This window comes from Oncorhynchus clarkii, chromosome 28, assembly GCF_045791955.1.
Source record: "Oncorhynchus clarkii lewisi isolate Uvic-CL-2024 chromosome 28, UVic_Ocla_1.0, whole genome shotgun sequence".
Classification (NCBI taxonomy): Eukaryota; Metazoa; Chordata; class Actinopteri; order Salmoniformes; family Salmonidae; genus Oncorhynchus; species Oncorhynchus clarkii.
In genome coordinates, this window is record NC_092174.1 from 12,859,953 (window position 1) to 12,877,154 (window position 17,202).

The window sequence follows — 17,202 nt, forward strand, 5'->3', positions numbered from 1 at the left end:
GTCCCAGCTGGCATAAAATAACTTTGAGAAACGACTACCTCATCAATGACAATCCGCCTATGGCCATTAGGTGATGATACACAGAGACGCCTACCAAACCATATAGGAACATAAACCGGTAGGTAGTAGGCCCTGGACTGCACCAGCTTTACAAAGATGAATTAACAATTTGGGCCACCATAGTGATTCATTTTGCCCTGAAAATAACACTGTCTGAACATGCTTGTAAACTGCAGTTCTTAATATGCACAATTTGTACAGTATATGCTATGTTTGAAATAATACTTTTAAAAAAAGTTATAGCTAAACTGCAGACAGCAGTGCAGCTCAGATCACCATGGAAAAATGGGAGAAAAGTGCCACGCTCCAAAATGACCCAAAATGAACCTCCAAAATGGCACGTCATCATTTCCCATCGCACGCCGTTTCAGGAAGTTCCACGTCACTCGACAGTCCGTCCACAGAAAACGCAACACCGACTGGAACTATTCATAATTCATTCACATAAAAAGAGACAACCCACTGATAAAACATGGTGAGACAAGTGTACATTCGTTGTTGAAAGATGTGTAGTCTGAATTGCATGTAACCAGTTTATTTCAGTAGAGCCGGTGTCGATTGTGATAGGCCAGCCATGTTAGCTAACTAGAAAACAAGCTAGTCCTCTGTAGCTAGCTAACATTAGGTATCTTACCATTTACCGACCTAGCTAGTCCGATTCATTATTATTTATTGGGATGATAAAAGCTAAGCACTCGTCAGCTAGCTAGATCATTCAGCAAGGATAATACTAACTAGCTAACGTTAGTTGTGTTAACTACGTCTATCCGTGGCAAGGATGCTCGTCTTCTTTGCTAACTAGCTCCATGTCACATCTTTACTAAGCGTGAGCAGTTAGCTAACTAGTTATTTCTACGTTTTGCATGTAAAATCGTTTTATTTAGATGGTACGGTACCTTGATAGATATTGTGCTGTCAGTGTTGACGGTTTTTGGATGTGGTCATGAAGAATTATGAATTGGTCGTGTTTTATAAGCTAACGTTATCACTTTTAGCAAACGTTAGCTGGCAAGCTAGCTAGCTCTCTGCAATCAGATGAGTACGTTGTGCACTGCCCTGTCTGTTTATTTGGATTGACTTGACATCTGTCTCAAAGCCTCTCAGGCTGGACATCAAGCGGAAGCTGACAGCCCGGTCAGACCGGGTGAAGAGTGTGGACCTCCACCCGACCGAGCCGTGGATGCTGGCCAGCCTGTACAATGGTAGTGTCTGCGTCTGGAACCACGAAACACAGGTACACACACAAACAGTTTGATGTTGAATATTTGCACAATGGAGATAAACAGCTCTAAGCTAAACTTGTGTGCAATGAATGAGAATGTACAATTTGTAAATATATCCTTTTCAGACCTTGGTGAAGACCTTTGAAGTGTGTGACCTTCCAGTGAGAGCATCAAAGTTTGTAGCCAGGAAGAACTGGGTCATAACAGGAGCCGTGAGTGATGCTTTAAATTCAGGACAAGCATCTAGCTAATGAGAACTTTTTGATGGTTTATCTTCCCATGGAGACTACACGCTTACTGTATTTGCAGGGTCATAATGTCTTTCCTCCCTTCTCTCTGTAGGATGACATGCAGATCCGTGTGTTCAACTACAACACCCTGGAGAGGGTTCACATGTTTGAGGCCCACTCTGACTACATCCGTTGTATTGCCGTGCATCCCACCCAGCCCTACATCCTCACAAGCAGTGGTACACAATCAGTAACTTGTCTTTTATGACTTGTATCATTTTATACATATGGGTCAAATACATAAACTGATTATCTATCTCACAAGTATTATATTAACTAATTGTTTCATCGCGTGTGTGTGTGTGTGTCCAGACGACATGCTGATTAAGCTGTGGGACTGGGAGAAGAAGTGGTCTTGCAGCCAGGTGTTCGAGGGCCACACCCACTACGTCATGCAGATCGTCATCAACCCTAAAGACAACAACCAATTTGCCAGCGCTTCTCTGGACAGAACCATCAAGGTAAAACCAGACACTATGCGTGTGTGTGTTGACTTTACCACACAAGTCATGTGTGTGCTTACAATAACTTAGTGTAGATGTTTGTGAATAGTGTGAGTGTATTTATTTGACTAACTCATCCTCTGCCCTATCCCAGGTTTGGCAGCTAGGCTCCTCTGCTCCTAACTTCACCCTTGAGGGCCATGAGAAAGGTGTCAACTGCATTGACTACTACAGTGGAGGGGACAAGCCCTACCTTATATCAGGAGCTGATGACCGCCTGGTCAAGATCTGGGACTACCAGGTAAGACGGCTGAGGAATGAAACAAACACTTTTAGCCTGAGAAAGCTGGTAACCTGTTCAGCAGATGGGTTTTCTGGTCTTTGATGATACTGTATTGGTCCAGGCAAATGTCTCACACTCCTGTCCTGTGTCTCATCAGAACAAGACGTGTGTGCAGACCCTGGAGGGACACGCCCAGAATGTGTCGTGTGTCAGCTTTCACCCAGAGCTGCCCATCATCATCACAGGCTCAGAGGACGGTGAGTAAATACCTTATACACGCTTATTAGATTCTGATCCTTTGTAGATACTTGTTCTGTTTGTGGTGAGCAGACGAACGGCTATGTATTAACTAGAGGTCGACCGATTATGATTTTTCAATGCCGATACCGATTATTGGAGGACCAAAAAAGCAGATACCAATCAATCGGCCGTTTTAAAGTTCTTTATTTGTAATAATGACAATTACAACAATACTGAATGAACACTTATTTTAACTTAATATAATACATTAAATATAAATCAATTTAGCCTCAAATAAATAATGAAACATGTTAAATGTGGTTTAAATAATGCAAAAACAAAGTGTTGGAGAAGAAAGTAAAAGTGCAATATGTGCCATGTAAGAAAGCTAACGTTTAAGTTCCTTGCTCAGAAAATGAGAACATATGAAAGCTGGTGGTTCCTTTTAACATGAGTCTTCAATATTCCCGGGTAAGATGTTTTAGGTTGTAGTTATTATAGGAATAGGACTATTTCTCTCGATACCATTTGTAATTCATTAACCTTTGACTATTGGATGATCTTATAGGCACTTTAGTGTTGCCAGTGTAACAGTATAGCTTCCGTCCCTCTCCTCGCTCATACCTGGGCTCGAACCAGGAACACAACAACAACAGCCACCCTTGAAGCAGCGTTACCCATGCAGAGCAAGGGGAACAACCACTCCAAGTCTCAGAGCAAGTGACGTTTGAAACGCTATTAGCGCACACCCCGCTAACTAGCTAGCCATTTCACATCGGTTACACCAGCCTAATATCGGGAGTTGATAGGCTTGAAGTCATAAACAGCTGCTGGCAAACGCACGAAAGTGCTGTTTGAATAAATGCTTACGAGCCTGCTGCTGCCTACCACCACTCAGTCAGACTGCTTTATCAAATCATAGACTTAGTTATAACATGATAACACACAGAAATACGAGCCTTAGGTCATTAATATGGCCGAATCCTGAAACTATCTTCTCGAAAACAAGACGTTTATTCTTTCAGTGAAATACGGAACCGTTCCATATTTTATCTAATGGGTGGCATCCATCAGTCTAAATATTCTTGTTGCATTGCACAACCTTCAATGTTATGTCATAATTATGTAAAATTCTGGCAAATTAGGCTGCCCAAACTGTTGCATATACACAGACTCTGCGTGCAATGAACGCAAGAGAAGTGACACAATTTCACCTGGTTAATATTGCCTGCTAACCTGGATTTCTTTTAGCTAAATATGCAGGTTTAAAAATATATACTTCTGTGTATTGATTTTAAGAAAGGCATTGATGTTTATGGTTAGGTACACATTGGAGCAACGATACGCACCGCAGTTAACCCACCGTTCCTAGGCCGTCATTGAAAATAAGAATGTGTTCTTAACTGACATGCCTAGTTAAATAAAGATTAAATAAAGGTGTTAAAAAATATTTAAAAATCGGCCAAATCGGTGTCCAAAAATACTGATTTCCCGATTGTTATGAAAACTTGAAATCTGCCCTAATTAATCGGCCATTCCGATGAATCGGTCGACCACTAGTATTAACTCTACTCTATACAATGTACGCATGTTTTTACATATAAAGCACACAATCACAGTTCTAAAAGAAACAAATCGTTTCTCTGGTTCCATAGGCACTGTGCGCATCTGGCACTCGAGTACGTACCGTCTGGAGAGCACGCTGAACTACGGCATGGAGCGCGTGTGGTGTGTGTGTGGCCTGCGAGGCTCCAACAACGTGGCCCTGGGTTACGACGAAGGCAGCATCATCATCAAGGTGTGGAATATGGCCATATACACTACATGACCAAAAGTATGTGGACCTGCTAGTCGAACATCTCATTCCAAAATCATGGGCATTAATATGGAGTTGGTCACTCCCCCCTTTGCTGCTATAACAGCTTCCACTAGCAGTTGGCGTTCCAATTCATCCCAAAGGTGTTCGATGGGGTTGAGATCAGGGCTCTGTGCAGACCAGTCAAGTTCCTCCATACCGATCTCAACAAACCATTTCAGTATGGAACTCGTTTTGTGCATGGTGACATGCCATGTCATGCTGAATCGGGAAAGGGCCTTCCCCAAACTGTTGCCACAAAGTTGGAAGCACAGAATTGTCTAGAATGTAATTGTATGCTGTAGCGTTAAGATTTCGCTTCACTGGAACTAAGGGGCCTAGCTCGAACCATGAAAATCAGCCCCAGACCATTATCCCTCCTCCACCAAACTTTACAGTTTGCACTATGCATTCGGGCATGTCGTGTTCTCTTGGCATCCGTCAAACCCAGCTTCGTCCTTCGGACTGCCAGATGGTGAAGCGTGATTCATCGTTTCCACTGAGTCCAATGGCTGCAAGCATTACACCACTCCAGCCGGCGCTTGGCATTCCGCATGGTGGTCTTAGGCTGCTCGACCATGGAAACCCATTTCATGAAGCTCCCGACAAATTGGTCTTGTGCTGACGTTGTTTCCAGAGGCAGTTTGGAAGTAGGTAGTGAGTGTTGCAACCCAGGACAGACGATTTGTACGCACTACACGCTTCAGCACTCGGTGGTTCCGTTCTGTGAGCTTGTGTGGCCTATCACTTCGCGGCTGAGTCACTGTTGCTCCTAGACATTTCCAATTCACAATAACAGCACGTCCAGTTGACCGGGGCAGCTCTAGCAGGGCAGAAAGGTGAAAAACTGACTTGTTGGCATCCTATGACAGTGCCACATTGAAAGTCACTGAGCTCCTCAGTACGGGCCATTCTACTGCCAATGTTTTCTCTATGGAGATTGCATGGCTGTGTGCTTAATTTTATACACCTGTCAGCAACGGGTGTGGCTGACATAGCCGAATCCACTAATTTGAAGGGGCATCCACATACTTTTGTGTATATATAGTGCATTTGTGCATAAAATTCAAAACTGAATAACCCACAGCTATTTCACAATACAGAGTTTGATAGAATGTCAGTTTGTACACATTGCGCACATGCCCTTTTTCAAAGTACCCTTCTATGTTGAAACAACTACTTGGTGACATCTCTGAAAGCCACGGTACTTTACTCAGTCCATCCTCTCCTCCACCTCTCCTGTGTGCTGTAGCTGGGGCGTGAGGAGCCAGCCATGTCCATGGACACCAATGGGAAGATCATCTGGGCCAAGCACTCAGAGGTGCAGCAGGCCAACCTGAAGGCCATGGGTGACACGGAGATCAAGGATGGAGAGAGGCTGGCGCTGGCCGTCAAAGACATGGGCAGCTGTGAGATCTACCCCCAGACCATTCAGCACAACCCCAACGGAAGGTCAGTCTGACGTCAGCTATTCGGTGAACCTAATTAAACGCCTTGCACAACAACTCCATGTTAGTGTTTGTGTGCCACACATTTTAAAGGCAAGTAAAGTTGTTTTCAAATGTTTGGAGAAACATGATATTCATATTTATCCAAACACTTCATCTGTTGAAAATCTGGATTATTTTGTGGAGCCTCTCTTTAATCCAAATGTGTTTTTGTTTGTGTTGTCAGGTTTGTTGTGGTGTGTGGAGACGGAGAGTACATCATCTACACTGCCATGGCACTGAGGAACAAGAGCTTCGGCTCAGCCCAGGAGTTTGTCTGGGCACATGACTCCTCTGAGTGAGTTCAACACACACATACACACACACACAAACACATACACATTCTTTGTTATGGATGGTTACTGTCTGTCAGTGGTTAACGTGCGTGGTCTGCCTTGTCGCAGGTATGCCATCAGAGAAAGCAACAGTGTGGTCAAAATCTTCAAGAACTTCAAAGAGAAGAAGTCTTTCAAGCCAGACTTTGGGGCTGAAGGTAAGTGGAAGAGATCAGTTGTGGTGATCAGTTTGTAGTGTGAAAAAAGATACTGCATAAAAAAATGATGGCAGTTTTGATGGAACCTGGCAGGCAACAGAAAATGCTTTAAAATGTTTTGCAACAGAAAACAAAAATGTTATTCGACATGTCCAGATACCTTAACTGAGGGACTAACTGTGTGTGTGTGTGTGTGTGTGTGTAGGTATCTATGGAGGCTTCTTGCTGGGCGTCAGGTCAGTGAACGGTCTAGCCTTCTATGACTGGGAGAACACAGAGCTGGTCCGCCGCATTGAGATCCAGCCCAAACATGTGAGTACTGCTGTCGAGGAAAGGGCATCTTGATCAGAATATAGATGGGTGCGAGAGTGCCCTACCATGTACAAATGTTTGTTTTGGTCAATGTTTGTTTTTCCACCCAGTACCGTATTGGTAGAAATGGTCATATGACACAATTTGCATTATCATCATGTAAGTGAAGCATGAGCTAACACTTCTCTCTCTCTCTCTCTCTCTCTCTCTCTCTCTCTTTGGTTTGTAGATATTCTGGTCAGACTCAGGGGAGTTGGTGTGTATAGCCACAGAGGAGTCCTTCTTCATCCTGCGCTACCTGTCCGAAAAAGTAGCCGCCTCCCAAGAGAACAACGAGGGAGTGACGGAGGACGGCATCGAAGACGCCTTTGAGGTGTGTGTGTGTGACAGGCTAATACTCGATATTACCTTGTACCTGTACTGACCTAGCAGGTAGACTCTGCAACTCTACAAGAGAGGCTTATGGTTTCGACTGAAGACGAAGCACAATGCCTATAGCCATCCAGTAGAGGGCCCTAGACAACAGGGCACCAGTGAACACTCACCATCTGCCCTCTGTCCCCAATCTGCCATTTTGTGTCTTGATCCTCCAGGTCCAGGGGGAGATCCAGGAAGTGGTGAAGACAGGTCTGTGGGTGGGAGACTGCTTCATCTACACCAGCTCTGTCAACAGACTCAACTACTTTGTGGGGGGAGAGATTGTCACCATCGCTCACCTGGACAGGTACTGCGTACCAGGGTTGTATATTTATTAGTGCACAGCGTAGCAATATTTTGCAACTGAAAATGAAAACAAGCGTTTATTGGATTACATTTGGGTAGGTCCTACCCGTTTTGGCCCATTTGTTTCATTTGGTTGCTAGTGAATACTACCCAGGATTAATAGGCTGGAGTAAGTGAAGCTCAATACTACTGTTGCTTTGGGTCCGACCCTGTTTTTTTGGGGGGTGTAAAGCACCAATGTTGGGGGTGTAAGACCAGAAACAATCATCTTTGAAAATTCAAACGTTGCTTTTTGGAGAAGGATTAGACTAGCTGTTTGTTAAGCCAGCCAATATTATCTTAATGTTAAGCCAAAAATCCCCACTAGAGTGTCCTCTATAGGGCAACATTTGAGTCCGTCAAGACATTTTGTGTTTTGAAAGCCCACCCGTTATATAAAAATTCAAGTTCAGAGGGCCTTCAAAGAGGGTGCCACCAGTTGCCCATCTCTGTATTAGGTGGCTTAGAGTTTAAAGATCACATGTTCAGAGAGCTTTCACACCTTTTCGTGCCCCCTGTAGGAGAATGGCACTGCTATTGTCAGAGGGCTTCTCGAAGCCTCTATATATGTACTTCATAAGCAGGTCCACCCCGCTTCCTTAGGCTACATTGACATCGCATTTATCCTACAACAAGACTATTCAACAAATTAAAGAGGGGGTGGGGGGGTAACCCCCCCTACATACAGCCTAATTTACTTCAAAAAAATACATTGAGGTAGTTTTCCAGACAAAGATTAAGCCTAGTACCATACTAAAAAGATCTTCCCATGAAAATCTTGCTACTAAAAAGATCTTCCTCCATTCAGAATGTTTTTTTAGTTTAGAACTAGGCTTCATCTGTGTCTGGGAAACCATCCCTAAAACTCCATCTCAAAGTGTGTTTTCCTTTTTAATTCCTATAACACGTTATCGATCTACTCCATCTGTAGAACCATGTACCTGCTGGGCTACATCCCCAAGGACGACCGCCTGTACCTGGGCGACAAAGAGCTGAACATCGTCAGCTACTCCCTGCTGGTGTCTGTGCTGGAGTACCAGACAGCTGTGATGCGCAGGGACTTTGGCATGGCCGACAAAGTGTTGCCCACCATCCCCAAGGAACAGAGGACCCGTGTGGCCCACTTCCTGGAGAAACAGGTCAGAACCAGGAACTTCCTGTTAATGAAGGAAATGAGGTGTGTAGAATGGGGTACTTTAACTCTATGGGGGCGCTGGGGGGAGTGAGTAGATTCTAGCTAGACTATGGAATGTTATAGGGTGTCCAATTCAAAATGCATCTTTTGACCAAAGGGTAAAATAATGTTAATTGTGTATATAACCCTCTTAAGAAAACCTATGGTCCAAACCTCATGTCTCAAAAGTAGAGCTTTTATCCTGGTAGGATGGCCAGAATTAGGGTGACTAAATTGATGGAGGCTAGAGGGGGGGTAATGAAATCAGGAAAATTACATTGCGTCAGCTAGACTGGATTCTGTGCAAGGCTCACTTTCCCGTTGAACTCGTCATCTTTCTTTTCAAATCTGCAGGACATAAAACAATATAGAGGTAAGATGGATATCAATTTTGAGACATGACATGTAGTATTTAAAAAATATATATATTTTAGTATATGTTTCTCATATTAATCTGAAATTCCTGGTCTTTTTAGAAGGTTCCTTACATAAACAAGCGTATCCCTGAAGCACTGACTGTATACCAGGCTTTTTATTCTCAAAGCCTCTTCCATTTGGTTTAGCTTGTTATGCTAATTAGAGCTTTTTTTGCGATCCACTGAAACAACTTTGAAGACGACTACCACACAATGTAAAATCCTCACATGTTGTTACGATAAACCTGCACTGCTATGTCAAGAGCTCGGTGCTTATTATGGGATGTATTGGGTTACGAAATTTGACTTTTTGGATGTAATGTAAATGATTAGTAATTGGGAGAAACATTTATACCGTTATATATTGGGATATTATTTTTGACATCTTCAACATGGGTCAAGCTGCGTTTTGTGTGGCTGCTGTTTTAATGTTGTGAGAACTGACTGTGTTTGTGTGAAATGTTATGTTTACTGACATGTTATTTTTGGTCGTCCAGGGCTTCAAGCAGCAGGCTCTGGCCGTGTCGTCAGACTCGGAGCACAGGTTTGAGCTGGCCCTGCAGCTTGGGGAGTTGAAGATCGCCTATCAGCTGGCTGTGGAGGCAGAGGTGAGATCTTCAGTACACTACACTTTGGAGAGACCACTTCACACACACTACAAGAGAGTTCAAAGACTGTAAATCAAATGTATTTGTCACATGCAACTAATACAACTGCTATAGAAATGCTGGTATTTTGCTTCCCAATGATGCAGAGTAAAAAGTACAAATAAAATAATAACACAAGGAATAAAATAACCAAGAATGGAGCTATATACAGGGAGTACCAGGTCAATGTGGAGCTATATACAGGGAGCACCAGGTCAATGTGGAGCTATATACAGGGAGCACCAGGTCAATGTGGAGCTATATACAGGGAGCACCAGGTCAATGTGGAGCTATATACAGGGAGTACCAGGTCAATGTGGAGCTATATACAGGGAGTACCAGGTCAATGTGGGGCTATATACAGGGAGCACCAGGTCAATGTGGAGCTATACACAGGGAGCACCAGGTCAATGTGGAGCTATACACAGGGAGCACCAGGTCAATGTGGAGCTATATACAGGGAGTACCAGGTCAATGTGGAGCTATATACAGGGAGCACCAGGTCAATGTGGGGCTATATACAGGGAGCACCAGGTCAATGTGGGGCTATATACAGGGAGCACCAGGTCAATGTGGGGCTATATACAGGGAGCACCAGGTCAATGTGGAGCTATATACAGGGAGCACCAGGTCAATGTGGAGCTATATACAGGGAGTACCAGGTCAATGTGGAGCTATATACAGGGAGTACCAGGTCAATGTGGAGCTATATACAGGGAGCACCAGGTCAATACAGGGAGCACCAGGTGTGGAGCTATATACAGGGATACCAGGTCAATGTGGAGCTATATACAGGGAGCACCAGGTCAATGTGTGGAGCTATATACAGGGAGCACCAGGTCAATGTGGAGCTATGTGGCACCAGGCAATGTGGAGCTATGTACAGGGAGCACCAGGTATGTGGAGCTATGTACAGGGAGCACCAGGTCAATGTGGAGCTATGTACAGGGAGCACCAGGTCAATGTGGAGCTATGTACAGGGAGCACCAGGTCAGGGAGCACCAGGTCAATGTGGAGCTATATACAGGGAGCACCAGGTCAATGTGGAGCTATATACAGGGAGCACCAGGTCAATGTGGAGCTATATACAGGGAGCACCAGGTCAATGTGGAGCTATATACAGGGAGCACCAGGTCAATGTGGAGCTATATACAGGGAGCACCAGGTCAATGTGGAGCTATATACAGGGAGCACCGGGTCAATGTGGAGCTATATACAGGGAGCACCAGCACCAAGTGGTGTGCAGAGGGAATAGGTATTTGAGGTAGATATGTACATGAAGTCAGGGTAAAGTGACTAGTCATCAGGATAGAGTAAAATAAAGAACAGAGTAGCAGCAGCAAATGATGAGTGGTTGTGTGTGTATATGGTTTGTATACACTTCATGTACAAAATCCCCCCCCCACCCTTTTTGTCCTCCAGAACAGCCTCAATTTGTCAGGGCATGGACTCTACAAGGTGTTGAAAGTGTTCCACAGGGATGCTGGCCCTTGTTGACTCCAATGCTTCAGTTGTGTCAACTTGGCTGGATGTCATTTGGGTGGTGGACCATTCTTGATACACACGGGAAGCTGTTAAGCGTGAAAAACCCAGCAGCGTTGCAGTTCTTGACACAAACTGGTGCGCCCGGCACCTACTACCATGCCCCGTTCAAAAGCACTTCAATCTTTTGTCTTGCCCATTCACCCTCTGAATGGCACACACTCAATAACCTGTCTCCTTCATCTACACCAGTGGAGGGATGTAGACACCCGTGATGATTATGGATGAGAACTCTCTTGATCGATAAAGGTCGGCAGCTTACCACGAGGTAATCTATATATAGGGCTGTTGAGGAGACTGTATTATCAGCGGTCACGATTCACAAAGGCAGTCAAATTCCACGTGACCGTTTAGTCACGGTAATTAGGCTTTTCCAAGCTCTGATGCTGCTGCTGGTCATTAGTAGAATACCAAACTTGCTAACTGCCTGCTACTTTAGCACTCTATTGTCCCTCTAATCACTCTGACGTCAGTGCCAATGTGATGGAAAATCTAATCAAACACTTCACGAGAGCTCATGTTCTATAGGTTATGCAATGGTGAGAAAATGGAGTGATGGCCTCTTAAAATTGTCCGCTTTCTATAGGCTAGGCCTACTCTATTTATTTCTCAACATTCCTAATATTAAGCACATTGCTTCTCTTTACAGCAGGAGTATAGCCTACCTGGCTGGCATGAAAATGAACCACGGGAAAAGCGTCCTCCATTCGCTTTAAGTGCATAGATGCCATGTAATTTTCCCCCTGCCCGTTTTGAGACAGGTGCATGATAATGGTCCATTCTAAATCCAAACAAACTTCACACACATGATTTAGTATATATGTAAAGACAAGATTTAAATCAAGAATAGTCTGTGTGACAATATTATCCTATCACTTGTGAATGATGCCCAGAATAATAAACAATGCCTTTGAAAAAAAAAAAAGACAACTTATTTTAATCATAGTCGCACAACTCATGTAACCTAGCCCATAGGCCTATATGTTTTGATAAGGTTTGTATCACAACTAAAGTGGCCAAATAACGTCTTAAAATGAAGCACATTAATCCGCTGTACAAGGTGTAGAGCCTAACTGGCATACATAAGCAGTGTGTGAGTATCAAGTTTGGGGAAGATCATTTTCACTATAAAAATGCACCTTTTTATAATAAAAGCATTACATGCTTTTGGGTTGTTTATAATTATTATATTTAGCCCAAGGGCACAACAGCCACTGGCTGCAGAAGACGAGTGCATTATGGCCACACAAAGGGGATTTCCCGGGAATGTTGAGGCATTGTGCCTTTTCAAGTGACTTTTTTTCCTAATAATTATTAGAGTTACATCATGCAACCTTACAATGCATTAAAAATCAGAACAGAGCCCAACGTTTGTGGAACAACTAAAGTTCCATTAATAACTCTAAATGAAGCATATAGGAGGACCTATTTAACCGCTCAACACAGAATGTGTGCACTCGATCGTCTGGAGAAAATATCCCTTTCTATTTTATTCAGGTTTGCTCAATTGTATTCATGCTATAAAATAATACCACGGAATTCTAAGGGAAATGTTGTCTGCTAAGTGAACTAGTGTAGCCCACCACCATACGGCATAACCAGATCAGGACCTAACATAAGGACATCTGAGTGTGATTCTGTTCTTCTGAAATAGACTACATTTTTTTCCTACCATGCTTCTTTAGACCTGTCTAAAATAAGATTTATTGTGAAGGTGTAGGCTACGTTACATGGATTTAGACTTTCTAAAAATGTAGATGTTTCAAAGGTCTGCATCAGTGGCTTGTAGGAAGCCAAGAGATGCTAAATGTGTTCATTAACGGGTCAATTACCGTGAGACCGGCAGTTATTTGCTTGACAATCAGCGGCTGACGGCGGTATCTGCTCGGTTTTAAATCTATTCAGTCAACATCTGATTTAGAGTCGATTGTGTACTCAATCATATCGTTAAATGTATTAACCGTCCTTCTGCACTAAACAGTGCTGAACTGTATGATTGTTTTAGCTTGGACCCAACTCCATACAATATTAGTCTAACCGACAACATATATAAAACATTAGAACCGTTTCCTTTTTCTCTGGTGGCAGTCGGAGCAGAAGTGGAAGCAGCTGGCAGAGCTGGCCATCAGTAAGTGCCAGTTTAGCCTGGCCCAGGAGTGCCTCCATCATGCCCAGGACTACGGCGGTCTGCTGCTGCTCGCCACGGCCTCGGGCAACGCTGCCATGGTGGGCAAGCTGGCCGAGGGCGCTGAGCGGGACGGCAAGAACAACGTGGCCTTCATGACTTATTTCCTGCAGGGGAAGTGAGTACAAGGGAGGGTAGAGGGGGTACACGACGATGTCATATCCAGCACCACTACATATCCAGCTTTCCTAAATTCAGTAGCGTTACAATGAGGTATTGGAATCCTACACGACACTACTCCTGTATGTTTGATCTTTGATGGAGCATGTGATCAGTAGCAGTGATTTGGACCTCTCTCTGATACTGGTCTCAAGTCTCCTGTCTGTTTTCCCCCAGACTGGACCACTGTCTGGAGCTGCTGATCCGGACCAACCGGCTGCCCGAGGCAGCCTTCCTGGCCCGCACCTACCTGCCCAGCCAGGTGTCCAGGGTGGTCAAGCTGTGGAGGGAGAGCCTGGCCAAGGTCAACCAGAAGGCGGCCGAGTCGCTGGCCGACCCCACCGAGTATGAGAACCTGTTCCCCGGTCTGAAGGAGTCGTTTGTGGCCGAGCAGTTCCTCCGGGAGACCTGCCTGGGCAACTCCCGGCCAGCCACCGACTACCCTCTGGTCACAGTGAGTGGTGGGGGTTCGATGTGGGACTGTAGAAATGAAATGGAAATATCTGGCTTGCAAATCTCTAAACTGAAAGCTAGCTATGGATGTGTATTTGCTGCACAGGAGGAGTCCAACTTGAATACGTAGTAATTCCTATCGCTCCCATTGCGGTCTTTCTACTTATTTACTCACATTATCCATATCTTGCCTCTTTTCTCCAGCCCAATGAAGAACGTAATATACTAGAGGATGCCACGGGCTACGAGCCCAAAGGAGTTCCCCTCTCACTTGCCACACTGGTACCAGTAAGTCTGCTTCTGAGACCTTCACTATACAGTTAAAGTGATAGCCAACTTGATCAAAGGACTTTTATTTAGATCTACACAGACTAGTTGTTTTTTTCCATCATAGGCCTGGAAGAGTCGAGTTTCAAATCTAGAAATGGCCTGGAAACAGAGTCCTGCTCATGCCTGTGTGTCTGTCAACAGGGTGAAGACTGCAGGGAGGAGATCACGTTGGCTGCTGGAGTGCTGGCATCCGTGTTGACGCCCCCCGCGATCCCCTCGGAGCCGGAGCCTGCACCTGAAGAGGAAGAGGGGGCGAGCCCCGGTTCATCTGAGGCACGGAAGAACAAGGTAGGTAACTGTCTCCCTAGAAAGACAGTAGGGCAGGCTCTGGACAAGTAATGCACTGTACCCAGCGAGAAGAATGGGAGATGTATGAATGTAACCCGTTGCAGTATTCAGTACCGTTAGCTGTGTTATGGGCCAGGTGTGTTATTTCACGCTGTGTTATTTCCCCCAGGCCCTGGACGAACTTGAAGATGACCTGGACAACTTGGAGCTGGATGACATCGACACCACGGACATTAACCTGGACACCACAGACATTAACCTGGAAGATGACTTCTTAGATGACTGAGAACCCCCCCGCTATGAATTTATTTAAGAGACCAAACCCCCTTTTGTATTTGTACTTAACATGTGTTTTGTTAGTCCTACGGTGTTTGGAAGACTGAGTAGATGAGAAATCCATGCGAGGGGAAAGAGGCAAGTTATACTTCTTGATTCTTAAGCAGATTTTACACTTCATCCAGGGCCTTACCTTCACTAACTATCCATGCATTGAGCTGTATATTTACTCTCTGTATGTGTACAATGATAAATCACTGTTCATTTACGCCTAATAAATTGCTATTGCTGTACATTTGAACACTGGTGTTGTCGTTTTGACATTTTTGGGCCCATACGGGATTTAATCATTAGACGCTGGCTTTTAAACTAAAACTCTAGATTCTTTACATTTGGTGTCGGTGCTGTGTTTGTGCTCTGTTATCAGCAAAAATTCTTGCCTTCACAGTTGACTTGATTATGTTAGTAGTTTCCAACTAGTAATTACGAGTTGGCGTGGCGTTCAAGTGGATTTTTCAGTCGTATGTGGCAAATACCACTTTCAACTTGTTTATGAATGCAGCATAATAAAGGGGAAACAAATCTTGTCATGTTCAGCAGGCCAAAATTCAGAAAATGTTTATGTAGAACGCCCACTCTGTTATTTGAATCCGGCACAGATTCAACAATCCAAAATGTCAGAGTATTACTACACTCCCCAAAGTCAAAAATACTATCAGTACTAGCTCTGAGTGTGGTTGTCTGTGCAACCTAACTGCAATGTAGTCGATCTCTAAAGTTCACCCTCAAGGGTTTTGTCTAGATACAGTATGCAGTTTGTCAAAAGTGACTTTGTGGCAGTTAAGAAAATTAGGTTAGGGTTAGCAAAAATTAAACATTTTCTTTTGACATCAATTTGACATAAGATGCAGTAGTATTCCATCTACTCAAGATTGTTGGAAAAGCATTCCTCGTGAAGCTGGTTGAGAGAATGCCAAAAGCTGTCATGAAGGCAAAGGGTGGCTACTTTGAAGAATCACAAATATAAAATATATTTTGATTACATGATTGCATGTGTGTAATTTCACAGAAAACATTGACAAAACAAAGTTGAATGAGTAGGTGTGTCCAAATGTTTGACTGGTACTGTACATGTTATTAGGGGTAAAGTAACTATGGCTAGATAAACAGCGAGCAGCAGCATGGGGGGAAAAAAAGGGGTGGGTCAATGCAAATAGTCCAGGTATCCATTTGATTAATTGTTCAGCGGTTTTATGGCTTGGGGGTAGAAGCTGTTAAGGAGCCTTTTGGTCCTAGACTTGGTGCTCTGGTACCGCTTGCTGTGCAGTAGCAGAGAGTAGTCTGACTTTGGTAGCTGGAGTCTTTGACCATTTTTGGGGCCTTCCTCTGACTCCGCCTTGTATAGAGGTCCTGGATGGTAGGAAGCTTAGCCCCAGTAATGTACTAAGCATGCACCACTGAGGGGCTCCCGTGTTGAGGATCAGCGTGGCAGATGTGTTGTTACCTATCCTTACCAACTGGAGGCGGCCTGTCAGGAAGTCCAGGATCCAGTTGCAGAGGGAGAGGTTTAGTCCTCTGTGAGCACTATGGTGTTGAACGCTGAGCTGTAGTCAATGATTAGCATTCTCACATTGGTGTTCCTTTTGTCCAGGTGGGAAAGGGCAGTGTGGAGTGCAATTGAGATTGCGTCATCTGTGGATCAGTTGGGGCGGTATGCGAATTGGAGTGGGTCTAGGGTTTCCAGGATGATGGTGTTAATGTGAGCCATGACTAGCCTTTCAATGATGGAAAAATAAACACGTTAGTTTGGCTTTACATAAACCGGCCAGTATATGGTGATAGTATTGATTTTAGCGTGGGACTATTTTGTGATTGCTATAGATATATTTTTTTAACCGTCCAGAAGATGGCGATAGTATTTGTTTTAGTACAGCGTTTCTAAACAGAGGTGCAACATCGCGAGACTTCCGGGAAGTTGGAAACAGACCATGCGGGGTTTCAGAAGTGAAAAATGTATTTTATTTTCTCAAAATCAAAAAGGCACAACCTAGATTTGAGCCATTTGCGACAGATTGATGCAATGAGTCTAAAGTCAGCATAAAAACAAGCGCATTCTCCCACCAGAGATGTTTCCATCAAATTGACTTGTTTCAGATAAAAGGCTGTATGTGATGACTCCTTTGGGTTAAATTCCCATGTACCAAATTAAAATACAACTTAAATGGGTTTCCTGCACATTTAACTCAACTGATGGTTTCGTCAGAAAGTGTTATATAGCGATTGT

The 17,202-nt window shown here is 44.1% G+C and overlaps 1 protein-coding gene across 1 annotated transcript; it reads left to right on the forward strand.

Annotated features, from left to right (window-relative positions):
- The first annotated feature begins 404 nt into the window (after positions 1 to 404).
- Positions 405 to 15,219, forward strand: LOC139386820 (coatomer subunit beta'-like). Its single transcript, XM_071132644.1, has 21 exons — positions 405 to 535; positions 1,157 to 1,294; positions 1,409 to 1,495; positions 1,626 to 1,752; positions 1,886 to 2,034; positions 2,171 to 2,317; positions 2,457 to 2,556; positions 4,195 to 4,337; positions 5,647 to 5,846; positions 6,069 to 6,179; positions 6,286 to 6,374; positions 6,580 to 6,686; positions 6,916 to 7,059; positions 7,280 to 7,410; positions 8,380 to 8,587; positions 9,536 to 9,646; positions 13,316 to 13,530; positions 13,749 to 14,025; positions 14,229 to 14,312; positions 14,496 to 14,642; positions 14,812 to 15,219. Exons 1-21 carry the CDS (start codon positions 533 to 535, stop codon positions 14,926 to 14,928), a joined length of 2,835 nt encoding a protein of 944 aa, XP_070988745.1. The 5' UTR covers positions 405 to 532; the 3' UTR covers positions 14,929 to 15,219.
- Positions 15,220 to 17,202: the final 1,983 nt, after the last annotated feature.

Excerpts from the sequence above, each read along its gene's own strand:
- LOC139386820 (XM_071132644.1), top strand. Across the intron at positions 2,557-4,194 it reads CATCACAGGCTCAGAGGACG|GCACTGTGCGCATCTGGCAC; the intron begins GTGAGTAAATAC and ends CTGGTTCCATAG. Across the intron at positions 6,375-6,579 it reads GCCAGACTTTGGGGCTGAAG|GTATCTATGGAGGCTTCTTG; the intron begins GTAAGTGGAAGA and ends GTGTGTGTGTAG.